Below are 16758 nucleotides of genomic sequence, written 5' to 3'. Positions count from 1 at the left end.
TGGTCAGAGCAGGTGATGGACCACGAGACTAGGAGGAAGGATGGTGTGGAGGAGCATGGGGGCGATTTCTAGAAAAGATGCAGTATTAGCTGGTGAGAGAAAGCGTCACTCTGTGGTGAATGTGCATGCTAGTGGTGAGAGTAATAGGGAGAAGGTATGGAGTGAGTCAAAGGTTGACAGTGTGGAAGGCGAGAAACAGTAGTAGTGGAGTGGGGAGGGGAGAGTGAGTGGAGGATTGAAGTAGTAGTAGAGGGGGAGTAGTGAAGAAGGTTGAGTAAAGTTGGTGGGATGAAGGAGAAAGTAAGAGTAAAATTGAAGGGTCAAGGTAGACTTTAGAAAAAGGGCATCGGAGCAACAGAAGAGGGAGAACCAGGGATGGAGGAGAGACAACAGGTGGAGTCAAGGGGAGGAGAGTAGGCAGAAACAGGGAGAAAGAAAGATAGAGGAAAATCAGAGCGAGAAAATAACAGAAAGGGTTAAGACGGGGGTGTCTGGAAGGCATGATCTCGAATCGTATCCAGGGGAAATACTGGATAGGAACCCTAGATTGATCCCCGCGGGACAAAGACTGATATGCAAATGGATATTTCCCATCTGTGAAAGGTACAGTGAGCAAAAAGCGTGTGCTGCAAACTCATCTCAGAACAGGTTATCATGCCATGTTCTTTCTGGAAAGGAGCACCTGCTACCTTTTTGAAATAATTACAAGGAACTTGGGGTTGGTCACCCCGAGTTACCTGGGGGCAACCAGACGTGGACTCCCTGCTCACTGTGCTCAGAGATGCACAGCTGCACCTCACTGTTGAGGCACAACAAGGCTGAAGCACGTGTATGGGGTTGCTGTTGGTACTCTTGTTCAGAGAGGAATTGCCATAGCATTTCGGTGCTGGACTGCCCATTGGGCGGGACAAAGACTGATATGCAAATGGATATTTCCCATCTGTGAAAGGTACAGTGAGAAAAAAGCGTGTGATGCAAACTCATCTCAGAGCAGGTTATCATGCCATGTTCTTTCTGGAGAGGAGTGCCTGCTACCTTTTTGAAATAGGAAATTAAGTAGCCTCTACGAATTTGAAGGTAACAAACAGAGGCAGATTTCCCACAAAAGCATTGCCTCATTCAAAAAAACTGTCCCAAATACAGCCTCAAGGAAAATATATATATATATATTTTTTTTATGGGTCGACTTCATGCCGTCAAGGATAAATAGACACTCCATATCCACCGAGACCCCATGCAGTTGGAGGTCATCCGTGCAAGTTTCACTAACCAGACTAAATCACTAACATGCTTCAGGCACTCAGTAGTTTGTGCAGAAGAGATGAAATCCTTATGATTCAGGAATTGTTGGAATGTCTACATATACATCATACTGCGTTCTTTGCTCAAAACTGAACTACCAAGGTTAGTTGTAATGCATTTGCTGGCTGCACTGCCATTTGAAGCATAAAGGAGATATAGGCAAGCGGTCACTGCCTTAATCCGTCAAAGTGTTAACAATGCTGGTGGGGTGTTCGTGGTGTTGGGAACAGAGCAGCTGAATGGTTTCCTTTTGCAGAGCCCCTGCAATTGAAGGATATTGGCTTCTAAGAATTGGGTGCTGGTTTTCTGTTGGGGCTCCTCAGGAAGGAGTTCTGCGTTTGTGGGTGTTGTAGCGGAGGGCGTTGTGCATAATGCAGGCCAGTTTGACGTGGGCTTCAGCTTCCACCGGTTGCCAGGGTTGGACAAGACGATGAGGAATATGGAGGCAAGATATGCCATTGACAAACTAGCACCACAGACTGGGTGGACAACATTTTGCTTCAGGGTTTAAAACAAATAATCCAAAAATGCATAAACAATAACAAAACAAAAAAAACACTTCTCTGACTGACATCGAAATGTTACCAACATGTGAGTGGCAGACAGCCACACACCAAACTGGTCATTTGTTATCACTTTGCTACCTTCAAGTGGCACAGCATGGCATTGTCCTTAACAGCTCCACTCTCCCTCCCCCTGTTAGTAGGAGCATGTGTTTAATAGGGTTTGTAAATGGAACATGTTCTATAAAGCTTGCAGTTGCATTTATCAACTACAGACAGCTGGCACGCCGCTGGGTGAAGCTGTGGCCAGTAGCTAAAATCCCTCAATTGATGCATTCCTTTGCTGAGCATTTCACCGAAATGCTTCTCCGAGAGATACTGTTTGTTTCCCTTGCTCCATGCAAATCACCATCCCGATGGCCACACGCCAATCAACGGTGCGGTCTACTCGAGTCTCCGTTGACTTTGTTAAAGGACATTATTACATCAAATGCATTCGGCTACGGAATCGATGCCATACTCGGCCACAGAGAAACGCATTCCTTCCCATTTCTGCTGCGAACATTTATTTACTTAAGCTAAACCCCAGCTCTTGACCATAAAGGGGGTCTAAGATTTCCTGCGACTTCTAAACAGGGGGCAAACAACATATGCTTGCTACATCAGTCAGGGCTGCCAACACATCACTATGAAATGAACTCATCTATGTATTTTCTGCGGAATCCTATTTAACAACTTCCACCCCCGACAGAAAGCGAGCTGGGAGAAACAAGGGCGTTTTGTTTTGCCCAGCAACAATCTGAAAGCGGGTTCGCGATGCGGCACGCCAACCTTTTTTCCATATGCGTGTCTGAGAGACTAATGCAACTTAAATGTGGTTTACCTTGACCAGCGAATGAAGGCTTTTTTCACCAAACATGTCCCAGAGGAAGGTCAAGTCTTCCTGGCTGTCCACATGTGGCTGCAGTTGGGCCGGCAGCGTAGCCAGCAGCTCGTACAGACCTATAAAGTGAAAATAAAAAACATCAAATGAAACCGGAGCGCGAGCTCGTGGATTTCTGCTAACAGTCATGTGCAATGGATGGAGTCTGGCCTTTACAAGCACAAATATTTTCTTAGTAAAGAAAAAGGGCACCTTCCTTTTAAAGAACGAGCTACTAGCCATGCCCACCTAGACTATGTGGTTCTTATACAAGCAAATATTGAACACTCGAAGCAACATTTTAAAGCAATAAAAGAAAAAGCACACCTTCTTTAATTAATGGTTATTGCGTTTACAGTGACGTGAGCCAACGAGTGAAAGGGCTTGTATTGGAAACATTCTTAAGAGAAGAAAACAACAAAGATACTTTAGTTATTCTGAAAATGATAGTGGCTGAAGATTTACAACCATTAGTGCACACTTAGTACAGCCATTAGGCATGTCAGACTTTCGGGATGGATTGAACTCCATAGACAGGGAGTGGTGGGAGGGGAAATGGAAGGAGGGGCTCGGCCGTTGCAGACATGCGGCCGCGGCCCCCCGCCGTTTGCGGCGGTCCGTCCCCGCAGTCTCGCCGAGCAGACAGCGAGGCAGTGTTCAGCGGTAGCCTGCAGCATGGCCCATCCGTCCAGCGCGCAGGCCATCGCGCCCCTGTCCAGAAGCGGAGCAGCAGTGCCGGCGCGAGCCCTCCTGGCAAGAGTCGCTGGCAATTCCTAGCACATGTTATTTATTTCCCAGCGGGATGACTTGGGGTAAAAAGGACAAAATGCCTTTTTCTCCGCTCTGCTGTCTACGAAAACACCAATCACCTCCTGGGATGCCGCATGCACGGGCCTGCTATTATTTTTAGTTTGAATAAGTGCCGCAGTTCATCACCAAGACAGTTTTACAAGATGTTGAACTATTAAAGCATACATACTCGTCGGTAAAATACAGGCTGCTCACCAATATCATGCATATTGCCCAACTAAAACATCACTGTATTCATCAGAATGTTTCTGAAAGTCGGACATTAAATGTGCCGAAAACGAAGCATTGCTCCCCAGGGAAACAGACAAATTAAAGTTTCGAATATTTCTCTTTTAAACTGAAAAGTGGAATTGGCTTACAAACCTAACACCTTGTTATTCGCAAATTAATTGGATATTTGAAATTGTACGTTTGCTCCATTTTCTCATGACAGCAGTCCTCCCTTTGCCATAGGACTATGCTTTCCTAATTGAACATCGGACGTCATTGCTCAAATGAATCCAACTATTTTATGCGAAACTAAAGCAAATACACCCGGTGTAAAGTAATGAACCAAGATGGTTTCGATAATTGCAGGAATTGTGCGGTTTGTCTTATTACCACCCTTACAACGAGGTTAGCGGTCCACACAGACAATTCAGGAGATCAGAAGAGAGGCCATACCTCATGGCACTGGCCTGCTAATCTGCTGGTCACCATTGAGGCAATCATTGGGTTCCTCTGATTCAGGTGGTCCCACCTCACCTCTGTCCTCTCTCAGCTCCCTACTTCCCAATTTCCGCAACTGCCAGCAGCTACACCCCTCCAGCCCACCGTTCCCCATGCCCGGACCTGCTTGCCTCACTGGTACTGCCCTCAATGCCACACGTCCCGACCGTGATGGCTGTCATGGAAAGGGAGAAGGGACGAGGACTAATTACCCTTCTTGTTTTGCTAGCAATCCTTTTAAAAAATAGTGTTTAAACTCGTGAAAACAGCTACCACATTTCACAACTTAAAAAAAAAAAAAAAAGATTGCAGGCGCTGCTGAGAAGCAAGAAGAAATGACAGTCTGAGCGCAACTCCATCCCCGGCAACATCCCGATTTTATAAATATACTGCCGTGTGCCAACTGTTGATCTTGTGAGCAGACCTTGGTGCAGCTGAGTCAAGAAGGTCGTGGCTGGCCGAGTTCCATTCGGCTCCATTAAGGCAGAAGTGGGGGATAACGTTGCCGGAAAATCTGGCAGACCAGTGGGGAGGCTCACTTCAGGCTGAGGATCCAGCCAGCCTGGTGAGCTGTGCGACGCCCGCGTGCCGCGCTTGAAGGCCTTGCTGAGGGAGAGGCCTTGAGATCCTATCTACATGCTGGCCCTCCCTTGATGAACCACAGCACATTTGGAACAGGAGATTCCCCCTGCATGAGCGGGAGCACCAGCTGCTGAGGCCGTTGCGAGAATACCAGAACAGGCAATGGGGGTCCTTTGAGGTAAACAGCCCATGGCAATTTGCATTTGTATCTGCTACGGCTTTACTGGTCATGCACAGAAGGGACCGGGTGGGTGAGCTAAGACCGGACACTGTCGAGCGCCCCTTCTTGGCCCGAGGCGGTTGCAGAGATAGCAACTGAGACTGTAGGTCTGCGATCCTCCTCATTGGAACACCTGCTCCCTCCATTCCTCCCTGGCCGCCCACTCCAGGCCCTCTTCCTGCTCCTTCATGTGAGGCTGAGAACCTTGGTGTCATCTTCGACTCCACCCTCTCCTACTCTACTCGCATCACTGATGTCTCTAAGAAGTCAAACTATCAGTTGCACCTCCTCGGAGGTAGTCTTCCTTTTCTCACTTTCCCCCAGAAGCTCATTGTCTCCAGAGCTTTTGCCTCTGTAGGTTGGACTACTGCAACTTCCTCTTTCTAAATCTTCCTGCCTCTACTCTTCGACCTTTACAACATATTCAGAACTTGGACTGCGAGACTTGCCCTCGGCCTCAAGCCCAGGGATCGTGTCTCGCCAGCTCTGAAATCTCTTCACTGGCTCCCAGTGTCTGCAAGGGTCAACTTCAAGACCCTCTGCATCGTCCACAAGGCTTTCTGGGGCTTGGGACCGCTCTACCTCCAACTTTCTCTTCCAAAACATCTTCCTTCTTGATCTCTTTGCTCATCCACCTCCAACTTGGAGGGTCAGATGCTTCTCCAAGCAGAGAGTTGGAGACAGATCTATCTCCTCAGCTGGGGCCTCCATCTGGAACAGCCTCCCAGCCTCGCTCAAACTTGAGCAGAACCACCTCCGGTCCCAGAAGCAACTCAAGACCTTCCTTTTCGAGCAGTGTGCAGTGCTACGATGGGGGCGAGATGACGATGGGCTTGCCAGAGCCTCCACTGACCCAGCAAGGTCATCGTTATTGTTTCAGCCCCGGTCGAGCAAAGGTAAAATACCACATTGACGTGGTGGAGGTAGCCAATGGCGCTATGCGGCGGGCCTGCCCGGTGCAGTGGTATTCATTGCCAATCCAATAGAGTGGGCACTACTGCAACAGTGCCCTCTTCCCGTGGTCCCTTGTAGCCACAGCTTCAAGGAGCCTATACATTATCCTACTGGGTACCAGCCTTGGAGTGAACTGGGGGCAGTTCCTGGCCCCCCGGAACTGCATGGCGTACGGTGTGGCATGGCCTGGGGGCTCTGGCCATTATTTGGGGACTGTGAGGTGGGGCAGGCAACTAAGCAATTTCACTTGATCCGGTACTGGCATGTCCTTTCTGACACGGCTTCATCCTCCTAGTTGTGACCCATTGTTGGAGTTAAAGCCCACCCCCCTCCCCCACTACACGGCTGAAGTTTAAAGACCGGGGTCTACCAGAAGAAGCGGAATAACAGACAGAAGGGCTGGAGAGACAGTGACTGGTAGGCACGACCCACGAGTCCTCGCAGTAGCCACAACTAACTCAGGAGGGGGACGGCTCGTGGTTTCTGTAGACTGCAAGCCACACCTGCTTGAGGGCTTGCAGGAGCAAATTGATCCTGAGTTGGACGGCGACTTGCTTCTGGTGTCCCCTACTCCCAGAGCTGCTACCGGGTCGGAGGCTCACCATGACAAAGGGCACCGGGAAGAAGCGTGGCCCCATGGATTCCTTGGCGTATGCCAAGGTGAGGGCCCCTGGATTGGAGGATCGGGGTGCTGGGGAGGTGAAGACACAGCACCCGGTGGGCCCCGTGATGACCAGCTGATGGTTGCTATGCAAAGAGGTTTTATGTCGGTTAACGTCAAACTGGATGACATTGTGGCGACAATCAGCTCACCGAAAGCTAAAGTAGAGAAAGAGTGGCTGCATTACCGAAGCAGAGACCAGGATTGGAGAGGTGAAGACAGGATGGGCCAACACAACGTGCCATAGCTGGATTGAGATCAGAACTGGTCAAGACCAGAGGCTAATGTGACTACCCAAGTCATGTTTGCGACACAGCAAAGTCTGTATTGTGGGGGTGCCGGAGGCAGCATGCAAGGGGCCCATGGAACCATTCGTGGAGGACCTCCTTAGGAACTTATTCGGGGTGACATTGTTATGCAAGAATTGATGTAGTAACACTGTGCGAGACTACACAACATTTGTCCACTTGGTATTAGGTAAGCCACCTTTTGGTATGGGTCTGTACTACACAAGTTGGTAGTGTGACTGAGTAGCCAGGCCTAGCTCAAGAGGGGTAAATGTGAGCTGTAGAGCTGTAGCAATGAAATTCGCAAATACAAGTAGCTAAGTAACACTTATACTCAAGGTTTCAGTTATAAATAGTTAATTAACATACATTTTTAGATAAGCGCTCTTTAGAAAGGGCAAGATATGTAACAATCAAATATACTTTAAAATACTTTTCCAGAATCAGCATAAGTTTATTGGATACTCTAAATGCCTTTTACACACTTACTCCACCCGGAGGTGATTTCCTTCACAAGGACAGTAATGGCATTTATAGATCACTCATACACTTTGCAGATTCTGAGGTTGCAGAGGAAGGAAAAAGGTTAAAGAGGTTCTTGGGGCATGCGAGTATATGTAAATCATCCAATGAAGTCTAGACAAAATCTTTCCCAGCAATAAGAGTCTAAGAACAAGTCATCACCTCTGAGAAACAGAAACTATCAAAGTCAATGGACTGGAAAAGTCTGCAAGGAAGCAGGACTGCCAAAGTCAGTTGGAGCACAGTCTATGGAGCCGAGGCACTTCGTAGTTCATTAAAAGTCTAGCACAAAGTTAGAGAGTTTTGTAGAAATCACTTGTAGGGTGACAAGCTGTTACACCTGTGGAAAGAGTTGAAATCAACTAACAAAAGCAGCCACTGCAAGTCTCAACTGAGAACAGCAAAGCTAAAGACACTGAGGTAAGTAGCCCAAGTCTGAACAGTACCTCTGGTTTGAACAAGGGTGGTCCAGCTGGATTCTGTCCTGTTGCATCGATGCAGGTCCTGGGTTCCTGAGCCTCAGTCATGGGGACAAGAGGGAGGACGTCTGGAAGATTCCTGCAGCAGCAATTTGGAGGTCGTTGGCAGCTACGGGCTCTTTTCGGATCAGACAGACAGCATTCTCAATGCATTTTTTGGTGGATCACGCTCATCGCTCCCTGGCCACAGTGCCCAGGCCTGGCGCACCGGCGTACACCATCATTGCAAAGTTACTTAGTTATAGTGACAGAGACCCCATCCTTAGACTATCTAGAGAAAAGGGAACACTTCACCACGAGTCCAAGAACGTCAATATATACCCAGACTTTGCTGCTTGAGTCCAGGCGCTGCAGAGATCATATGGCCCGGTGACAGGACTACTCCGGGCAAGACATGTCCCATACGCCCTAATGTTTTTCGGCCAAACTCCGGATACAACATGGAGGTTGTGCAAATTGTTTTCAAAATCCGACAGATGACATTGCCTATGTGGAGGCATCTATTCCACTCCCACAACGAGAACGTAGGAATGATCAATGCCCTGTCCAGGGGGATGAGGGCACACAGGGCCATGAGGGAGAATGAACTGGAAAACCTAATTGTTGAGTTTACAGGTTTCCAACTGTTTAGTCTGATTGAGTAATAACACACAGTACAAATGTTTGAATTTGACTGTGGGCATTTGACAAGACTGTACTATGCATGTTTTTGCTGTTCGCAATGCCCCCCGGAGAATGTCACTGTTAGGGGAACACATCATCAGGTTGGGGGAGTGTGTACCTTAATACATCGGGCACTGGGTTTCCAGAAAGAAAAACAGAGAATTGACTGATTGGGTCACTATGTGATTGTCTGGGGTAGAGTTGCCGGTATGAGGGTGACACCGGTTAACACTTACAGTCCTAACATAGATGACCCAAAATTCTATGGTGAATTGGTTGAGATATTAATGAAATGAACAGCAGCACCAATGTGGGGCAGGAACTTCAACACTGTCCTGGACTGTGCACTAGACTGGTCCAGCACCATTCAACACAGCCTGTCAGGGGTAGCATGCATTGTTATCCAGATTTTGGCCCAGTTGGAATTAGTAGATATCTGGAGGGCCCGAAACCCTGGGGTGGCGGAATATAATTATTATTCATTGATCCACGACGCACAGTCCAGAATAGATTATTGGTTGGTATCATCAGCCTGGGCGTCGGGGATATGGAGTGGGTAATCCATCCCAGGACACGCAGACTATTGTCTGGTTGAAATGGTGGCGTCTGCAGTTCCCAGACCGCGTTGGAAGATGGTTCCCTCAATGATGGTGAACACAGATCTACGATTGTCACTGCATGATGAAATTGAGGATTTCTTTGTGAGAAACGAAAGTTCAGTTACCCAATTTGCTACGGTTTGGGAAACATTTAAGGTATGGCTGCGCGGGGAAATGATGACCAGGACCTCTGGGGTCCTAACAGAGACCAAGCGCAAGCTGCATGAAGTAGAAACATGCTTGAAATGACTCGAGAATGAATATGGGATGACCAATGACAGGACACTGCTGGGGCTGATCAAGGAGAACTTTATGAAGTTTGGGGATTCGGGGGATAAAGGGGTCTGCTGGATCACTAGACCCTCCCCCTTGCACATCGATACGGTGAGGCACACAGGCCTGGCCTTTATTTGGCAAGTGTAATGTGGAGCGAAGGTGGGCCTCAACATGTCACTGCGATTTAGGGCCGTGAACATGCTTACTTCGGATGGGCAAATTAATGGTGTGCGTTTAGGGACTATTCTGAAACTATATATATAGTAATTCGGACAATTGCTCAGAGGAAGATCTCTCCCAGTATATTGTGATATTGCACTTCCCAGGATTGCCTGCAGAGGCACAATCAGCACTGGAACTACGGATTGCGGCAGAGGAGGTGGTAGATGCTATCGCAGCGCTACACTATGGCAAAGTACCAAAGGTCTGGTGATCGAATTGTATACAGAATTTGGGCCACTATTGGCACCAAGACCGCTGAAGCTATGGGACGAATCGTTACAATCCGGCAAGCTTCCACCAACGCTTGCTGAGGCAGTCATCTCAGTGTTGTCATTGATAAATGTAGATGGACTACTGCAACAGCCTCTTCCTCAAATCGTCCTTTATCCTCCCTCGCCCCCTTCACCTCATTCAGAATAGGACTGCAAAGCTTATCCTTGGACTCAAGCCCAGGGACTGCTTCTCTCCCCTGGCTCCCGGTTGCTGCTAGGATCAAGTTCAAGACCCTCTGCATCATTCAGAAGGCTTTCTGGACCTGGGAACCCGCTACATCCAACTCTCTCTCCCTAAATACCTCCCTGCTAGAGCCCTTCGGTCTTCTAGCTCCAACTCTCTGCAGATCAGATGCTTCTCCAAGCAGAGAGTGAGGTGGTAGATCTCTCCTCCACAGGCGCCTCCCTCCGGAATGGTCTCCCTGCCCCTCTCAGGCAGGAGTCAGATCTTCTTAAGTTCCGGAAACTCCTCAAGACGCTCCTTTTCTATTCTTCCTTCCCTCTCCCCATCCCCTGATAACATCCTCATCTGCTGCAGTGACTGGCTGCCTGCTTCACTTTGAGTTCTACAGGGCAGCATGCCCCCCGCCGCTTAGCCCGCCCCCCCCTCCTTCGCACTCATTATGTGGATCCTCACACCGTGCCCCCATGCAATCCCTAGAACTTGCCCTCCTGGCCTCCCCTTAGCACTCTCAGCCACTGTGACCACCCCCCCTTCACTTGGTTTGAGTGCAGGACTGGGTATACTTTTTCGGGGCCTCCTCGCCTCACCCATCACCCCCCACCCCCAAGGGTCTTGAACCGGGACCTGGGCCAGTTTCACTCCTTCTGGTGTGCCTGCAGACTTTGCCAAAGTCAATGTAATGGTGTTGCGTCTTGGGGGCGTGGACGCTCTGAGCCGTGGAAGCTCCCTTCGTAGGATCAGTGCCCGTAGCTGCTGTGGTAGTAGTAGTCGACGGAGCCCCCGATGAGCCCTTTGCCTGTGCCAGTTGAGCTGGCTTGGGCTGTGTGGCTTTCTTCTCCTCTGTCCGCTGTTTCTCTGATTTCTCACGTAGTTTAGCCGGGGTAGATGACTTTGTCATTGAAGAGGAGCTGTACGGTAGGCTGGCAATGGAGGCAGAAGGTGATGCTGATCGCACCCTATCCACTTTGGGACCCGCTTCTGCGGCAAACCCGGTGGACTCAGACTTGCGGCTCTTGGCCTTATCTTGGGCCCCCACGGATGAGGCACCCTCCAAGTACTTAGAAAACTGGCCGGTCTTGGGCGAGGAATAAGACTCTGCACCGAGCATGGCGTGACTATGCCCGTCCATCGTTTTCTTGGAGAAACCGAGGCATATCTCGAACTTTACTGTCTGCACCTGGACCACAAGGAAATAGAGGCATTACAGGTGCTTGCCCTCCACAAACGAATTTGGTAGCCCGCATTTGGTGCAGGGCCTGAAGATGGACCTTCCTTACTTTTTCTCCATCATGGTCGGAGGGCTTGAAGTAGGAGCAAGAGGCCTTGTAGACTCTTTGTGAAGTTCTGCGCCCGCAAGGGCCAAGATCCATCAGACAACGGGTCCCTGCCGTCGGCAGATGAAGAAAAGAGCACACAGGCTAGAACTTTTTCCGTCGAAAACACGAAAAAACATACAAATAGCTCAGAGAGCAAACTCCAAGATTCCTAACACTGAAGCGTGCAGTAAAAATCTGAAGACGGCTACCAGAAGGGCTTAGGGAGAGGATTGTCATTGGATGGGGGCAGTATGACCCCGAGGACAGTAATTGGTTTAAAGGAGAAATAAAATTTTTTAGTGAAAGTGAAACGGTTTTTTCTTTTACTGAAGATTCCCAGCCTGACGACATGGAATATTCATAAGCATGTGAATCCATGCCCGACACCATGCGGGAGAAGCAAAAATCCATGTGTGAACTTTGTGACAAGTTGGTAACAAATATCCAAGGGGCAGGTGGTGAGACCCTGACCTCAGAGGAAGTTGAAAAATGGAGAAGAGAACCATGAAAGAAGCCAGTTGAACTGTTAGGGAACTTTTATGTTTGCAAGTTGAACATTTGTGTTCGAGAGTGGAACATTGTGAAACCAAAGAGGGCCTTGAAACTTAGGCGAGGTAAGCCTAAGAAGCCCATTGAAGTGTATAGTACAGAAAGTTTTGAATCCAGGAAAAGGTAGCTTTTAAAAACACGAGGAACTTTGTGTAAAGTGAACTTTGTGACAAGAGAGGTCTGAGCTTGGGCAAGGGATGGCCGAGAGACCTGTTGTGAAAAATAAGGTTCTGTGAAGTTTTGAATCCTGAAAAGCCTGTTGAACTTTGAGATCCTGAGTTCTTTGTACTTGGGGAAAGGAGTTACAGTAGAGCTCCAGTGCCATCCTATTTTTAATTTGAACACTAGGGAGTGTATCCAGTCGCCCTGCACACTGTTACACAGAAATGAGGGCAAGCATAGGTTTTGACACAGACAGCATTTTATCTTGGACTGACAGATTTAGAATTCCCTTCGCTTACTTTCCATTAGGGAACATTCCCACCTTAGAACTAGGGTAAGTTGGGCATTACAGCATCGTGACCAGCAACATAAAAGGTTCTGAAATGTTTTCACATGTGTCCATCACCTCTTGATACCATGCCTTTCTCACAAGGTGTAGGTGCCTCATCACAGTGAGCAGTACATCACTGCCCCGACTACATGTATAGGTCTTGAGGTCAGCACACATGGCCCTCTGAAAGGGTTAACCTGAAGACCTTTGGCATGATTCCAAATGTAGTGGATGGCATAGGCCCTAGCTGTAGATGCACTCCTAATGCGAGAGAGTCACCAGTGCCCACAACTGCCTGGCCTCTGGTTAGTTTTTCCCACTATTAAATGTGATATTCAACCACACGCCCCTTTTCCTGTTCACATCTCACCGTCTGAACATCCTGCAGCTAGCTTGCAGTTGTGGCTAATGTTGATATTCAACCACACGCCCCTCTTCCCGTTCACATCTCACCGTCTGAACATCCTGCAGCTAGCTTGCAGTTGTGGCTAATGTTGATATTCAACCACACGCCCCTCTTCCCGTTCACATCTCACCGTCTGAACATCCTGCAGCTAGCTTGCAGTTGTGGCTAATGTTGATATTCAACCACACGCCCCTCTTCCCGTTCACATCTCACCGTCTGAACATCCTGCAGCTAGCTTGCAGTTGTGGCTAATGTTGATATTCAACCACACGCCCCTCTTCCCGTTCACATCTCACCGTCTGAACATCCTGCAGCTAGCTTGCAGTTGTGGCTAATGTTGATATTCAACCACACGCCCCTCTTCCCGTTCACATCTCACCGTCTGAACATCCTGCAGCTAGCTTGCAGTTGTGGTTAATGTCTCCTGGTATTTCACCACAGACCTTGCGATACCTCCATTTAGTGTATCTTTTTGTTTTAGCGCGCATAGGTCCTAGAGGTGAGGTAATCATCTTAACAGACGATTGTGGAACAAATGGGCACACTCGGGGAGCAGGGGAGGGTGGGTGTTCTCGGTATTACACACACACATAGCAAATGTGTGTTGCTGCTCTGGAAATGGATTTAAAAAAAAGGGTGATACGCCCTAATTTAGGCTGGTATTAGCGAAGCTTTGTGCCATGGTGCAAAGCATATGCCTGCATCCTGTAATGAGCAGTGCAACCCAAACTGCAGAGCAAAAGTGCTCAGAAAAGCAAAAAGGAACAGAACTGGAGGATTTCCACCGTCTCTACACTCCTTTCTTTTGTTTCTTTCGGAACCACTCGTCAGCTCCCTTTATCAGGTCAGTTCCAACTGCTTTTCTGCAAGCTGTCATTACTGTCTTTCTTTGGGTGTCTACCATAGGTTTCCTTTCACCTTCTGTGGCTCTTCCATCTCATCTTTCTCCCACTGTAAATGGGGTGCTCTGTTCTCGGCCTGCTGACGTCAAACGTGTTCACTGATGACGTTTATATTTCTCACTCACTTTTACACGATGTGTTCGCTTTCAAACTATGGTCCATCATCATGCCCTGCCCTGCCCCTGACAATCCCCCGCCCCCTTATTCTCGCCAGTCTCTTGTCTCACTTTACTCTCTATCATACACGCCAACTGTCCCTTTGCCCCTCAGTCTCTCGCCTGCTCTCTCGCGCCGCTTCCCTCCTTCATCCTCTTTCAATATTGCTCGCCCCTCTTCCCCCTCTCTCTTCTGCCCCGCCGACCTCTTTTATTCCACCACCTGTCACGTGACGTCCCTTCATGTCCTCTCTCTGTATACGACACACGGAACAATGCTCGTGTGTTATGTTACAGGTCCCTTGGGGGAAGCGATGTGTGTATCTTGGCTGCAATCTCATCACCTTAACGACTAACGAGCAGCACTGCCTAACTGCCTTCCCAGATAATCTACAAACCTTATTACTGTACAAGTATCTCCTGGAAAATGTAAACCGAATGACTTGCCTGACGAGAGACTCTCCGTGCTTAATATATATTTTTTTGCATTGCCGAGTAGCTACGAGGAAAAAAGTAAGAGGGCACACAGGCTGGGGAGAGGGGAGGACGGAACCCAAAGCGAAAACTGCACAAGCTTCGTCTGGCATCGCAGTCCGATTTAAAGCCATGTACGGACGTGAGTGAATTTGTTAGGGAGCGGGGAGAGGCTGGGGGCTACGATTACAGTGGCGTTACTAAGCAGCTCATTGCTACAGGAGGCGCAGCCATAGGAGCTATGGGGGCTCGGCCCGGGTAGGAGTAAGCACCTGTGTGATAGTGGCCAGAACGGGAATGGAATTGCATTAGCTTGGGATGACACCAGGCACCAATGGGGGAGGGGGAAGTTGAGGGGTGCAGGATGGGCAGCTATTCTCAACCAGACACCCATAAACATTTGTCTCTCAGAAGACTAATCATGAACACCTAGAACATAGCCCAGTTTCCTATATTGTTCTAAGGAAAGCATTAAAAGATGCTGCTTTTAAACGTAAAAAGATGTACCTAAATATTCCCTAAACAGAGCAATCAAGAGATTGCGCAGGGATCCTTAGAGTCAAGTTGTCTTGTGGGTCTTGAGCCTGGTCCTAATGACGGTTCTAATCCCAGCATAGTTTAAAGCAATCCAGGCAAGCTAAAGTAAAGAAGAGTGCAAATGGATCCCTGGATCAGGGAGCCCGGATCCGAGACCCAGGGAGACCTCTTTTGCCAGATCCAGGAAGATGCAGTGCAATGCCAGCACTGGACATGGCAGTGGATTCACCAGCAGCCAACTACCCATACACTGCTGGTAAATCCGACACATGGTGGGCCTCGCTGCAGGTGGCAACATGTGTGCTGGAAGCCATTGGCCCTCGAGGAGTTTGGGCATCATTAGCCCCTGGAACGGGAAGGGTAGTGGCATGAGTCACAGTGACAATGTCCTCATGCACAACCCCCGACCCCCTCTATGCTCCCCTTTTGTCCTCTCATAACTCCCAGTATGGAGGCTCTTACAATGTGGGGAAGCAGTCGAAAGGATCCGTTCTAAGCAAGTACGCCCAACTGGAAATATACAGTTGCAACAGAAACGACAGAGCAGTAAGGGGATTTAATTACCCTTCAGCCCCAAAAGGAAAACTGGTCAATGTAGTAAGGATCACCCTGAAAACAACTGCCAAGCAATTAAATGTGAAAGCAGCAAAAGTAGCAACACTTAGGACTCACCACCAATGCCATTCCAGCTCTCGGCAGTGGGAGGAATCCGGCACGAAGTCTATACAAGAACCCAAATGGCAAAACAATATACAGAAAAAAAGCTTCCAATTTGCCCCCTCCAAGTCAGAGATCCTTTACAAGGCCCAGTGTGCCAACTCACATGACCTTTTCTATAGGCCTATTTTTACGCACTACAAGCAATGGAATGCAAAGTGCCAGAAGCCCAAAAGCTAGAAGTGGTCGATCATCTTGTGACGAATCACCTCCTTCCGGGGCGCCAGTGGCCCAGGGATGAATATCAGTATCTAATCCATCAATCAGCCTCACACCTCGAGTACACCAGAAGGGATCCAAACAGATTGGAAACACAAGTCAATTATAAGCCTCGTTGTCCGATTTTGGTAACGTGAACAGAATGGCAGGCTCATCTCTGCAAGGTCGTAGATAGCTCGTTAATTGCAACGGTATTAAGTCAAAGGATATAATTCCGTTTTCCGAATGAGGAAAAAGGTGGATTTAGTTCTAAATCGAAGTGCCATACCCCTGCTGCACACTAGAGCGCACAGGGACTGACAAGGCAGGGCCAGGCTGGAAGACCGAAGACACGGCCGAAACGAGTAAGTGTGCTTGTTTTGCCATGTCTGTGTGTATGTTGAGGTATGTGCATGTCTGGGAGTGTGTGGTCTATGATGGCAGGTGGATTTGGGATGAAGTTTTTTGAGGGAAGCGGGTGGAGAAGAAACCCTCCGTTTTAAAGCTACAGGGTGGGAGATTGGATAAAGGGGGTTTGGGAGGGTGAAACCTCCCCAAAGAAATATGTTTAATATTGCGAGCTGCACCAACTCGGGCGAAAATAAAAATTGGCCATTTTGGGGTGCAGAAAAAACTGGTGAAAACATGAGTTTTTCCCTATATACAATCTATGATTGATAACCACAAGGTGCAAGAAGAAATGGGCAAGTTGGGCTCCGCCTCTGGCGGTGATTTGCATGTGCCACCCCTTTTCAGCCCCCCCTCCCCCTTCTGCTTTATTTGGATTTGAAATTTAAACGAAATAACATCTTATATGAAGCCTGCATATGAAACCTAAATACAAA

At 48.5% G+C, this 16758-nt stretch overlaps 1 protein-coding gene across 6 annotated transcripts in view; it reads right to left on the bottom strand.

Annotated features, from left to right (window-relative positions):
- The window catches only part of MPP7 (MAGUK p55 scaffold protein 7), a 1979219-nt gene that overhangs the window by 1582726 nt on the left and 379735 nt on the right, over nucleotides 1-16758 (bottom strand). For all 6 annotated transcript variants that reach the window (XM_069648102.1, XM_069648107.1, XM_069648105.1 and 3 more), the window contains one exon: nucleotides 2689-2807. In XM_069648102.1, the coding sequence (XP_069504203.1) occupies nucleotides 2689-2807 (119 nt within the window). The remainder of the gene's footprint in view (nucleotides 1-2688; nucleotides 2808-16758) is intronic.

The sequence above is a fragment of the Ambystoma mexicanum genome, chromosome 2q, assembly GCF_040938575.1.
Source record: "Ambystoma mexicanum isolate Mex_15411 chromosome 2q, UKY_AmexF1_1, whole genome shotgun sequence".
Lineage (NCBI taxonomy): Eukaryota > Metazoa > Chordata > Amphibia > Caudata > Ambystomatidae > Ambystoma > Ambystoma mexicanum.
Note: the sequence above shows the minus strand (reverse complement) of the source record. Positions and strands in the feature narration are given on the sequence as shown.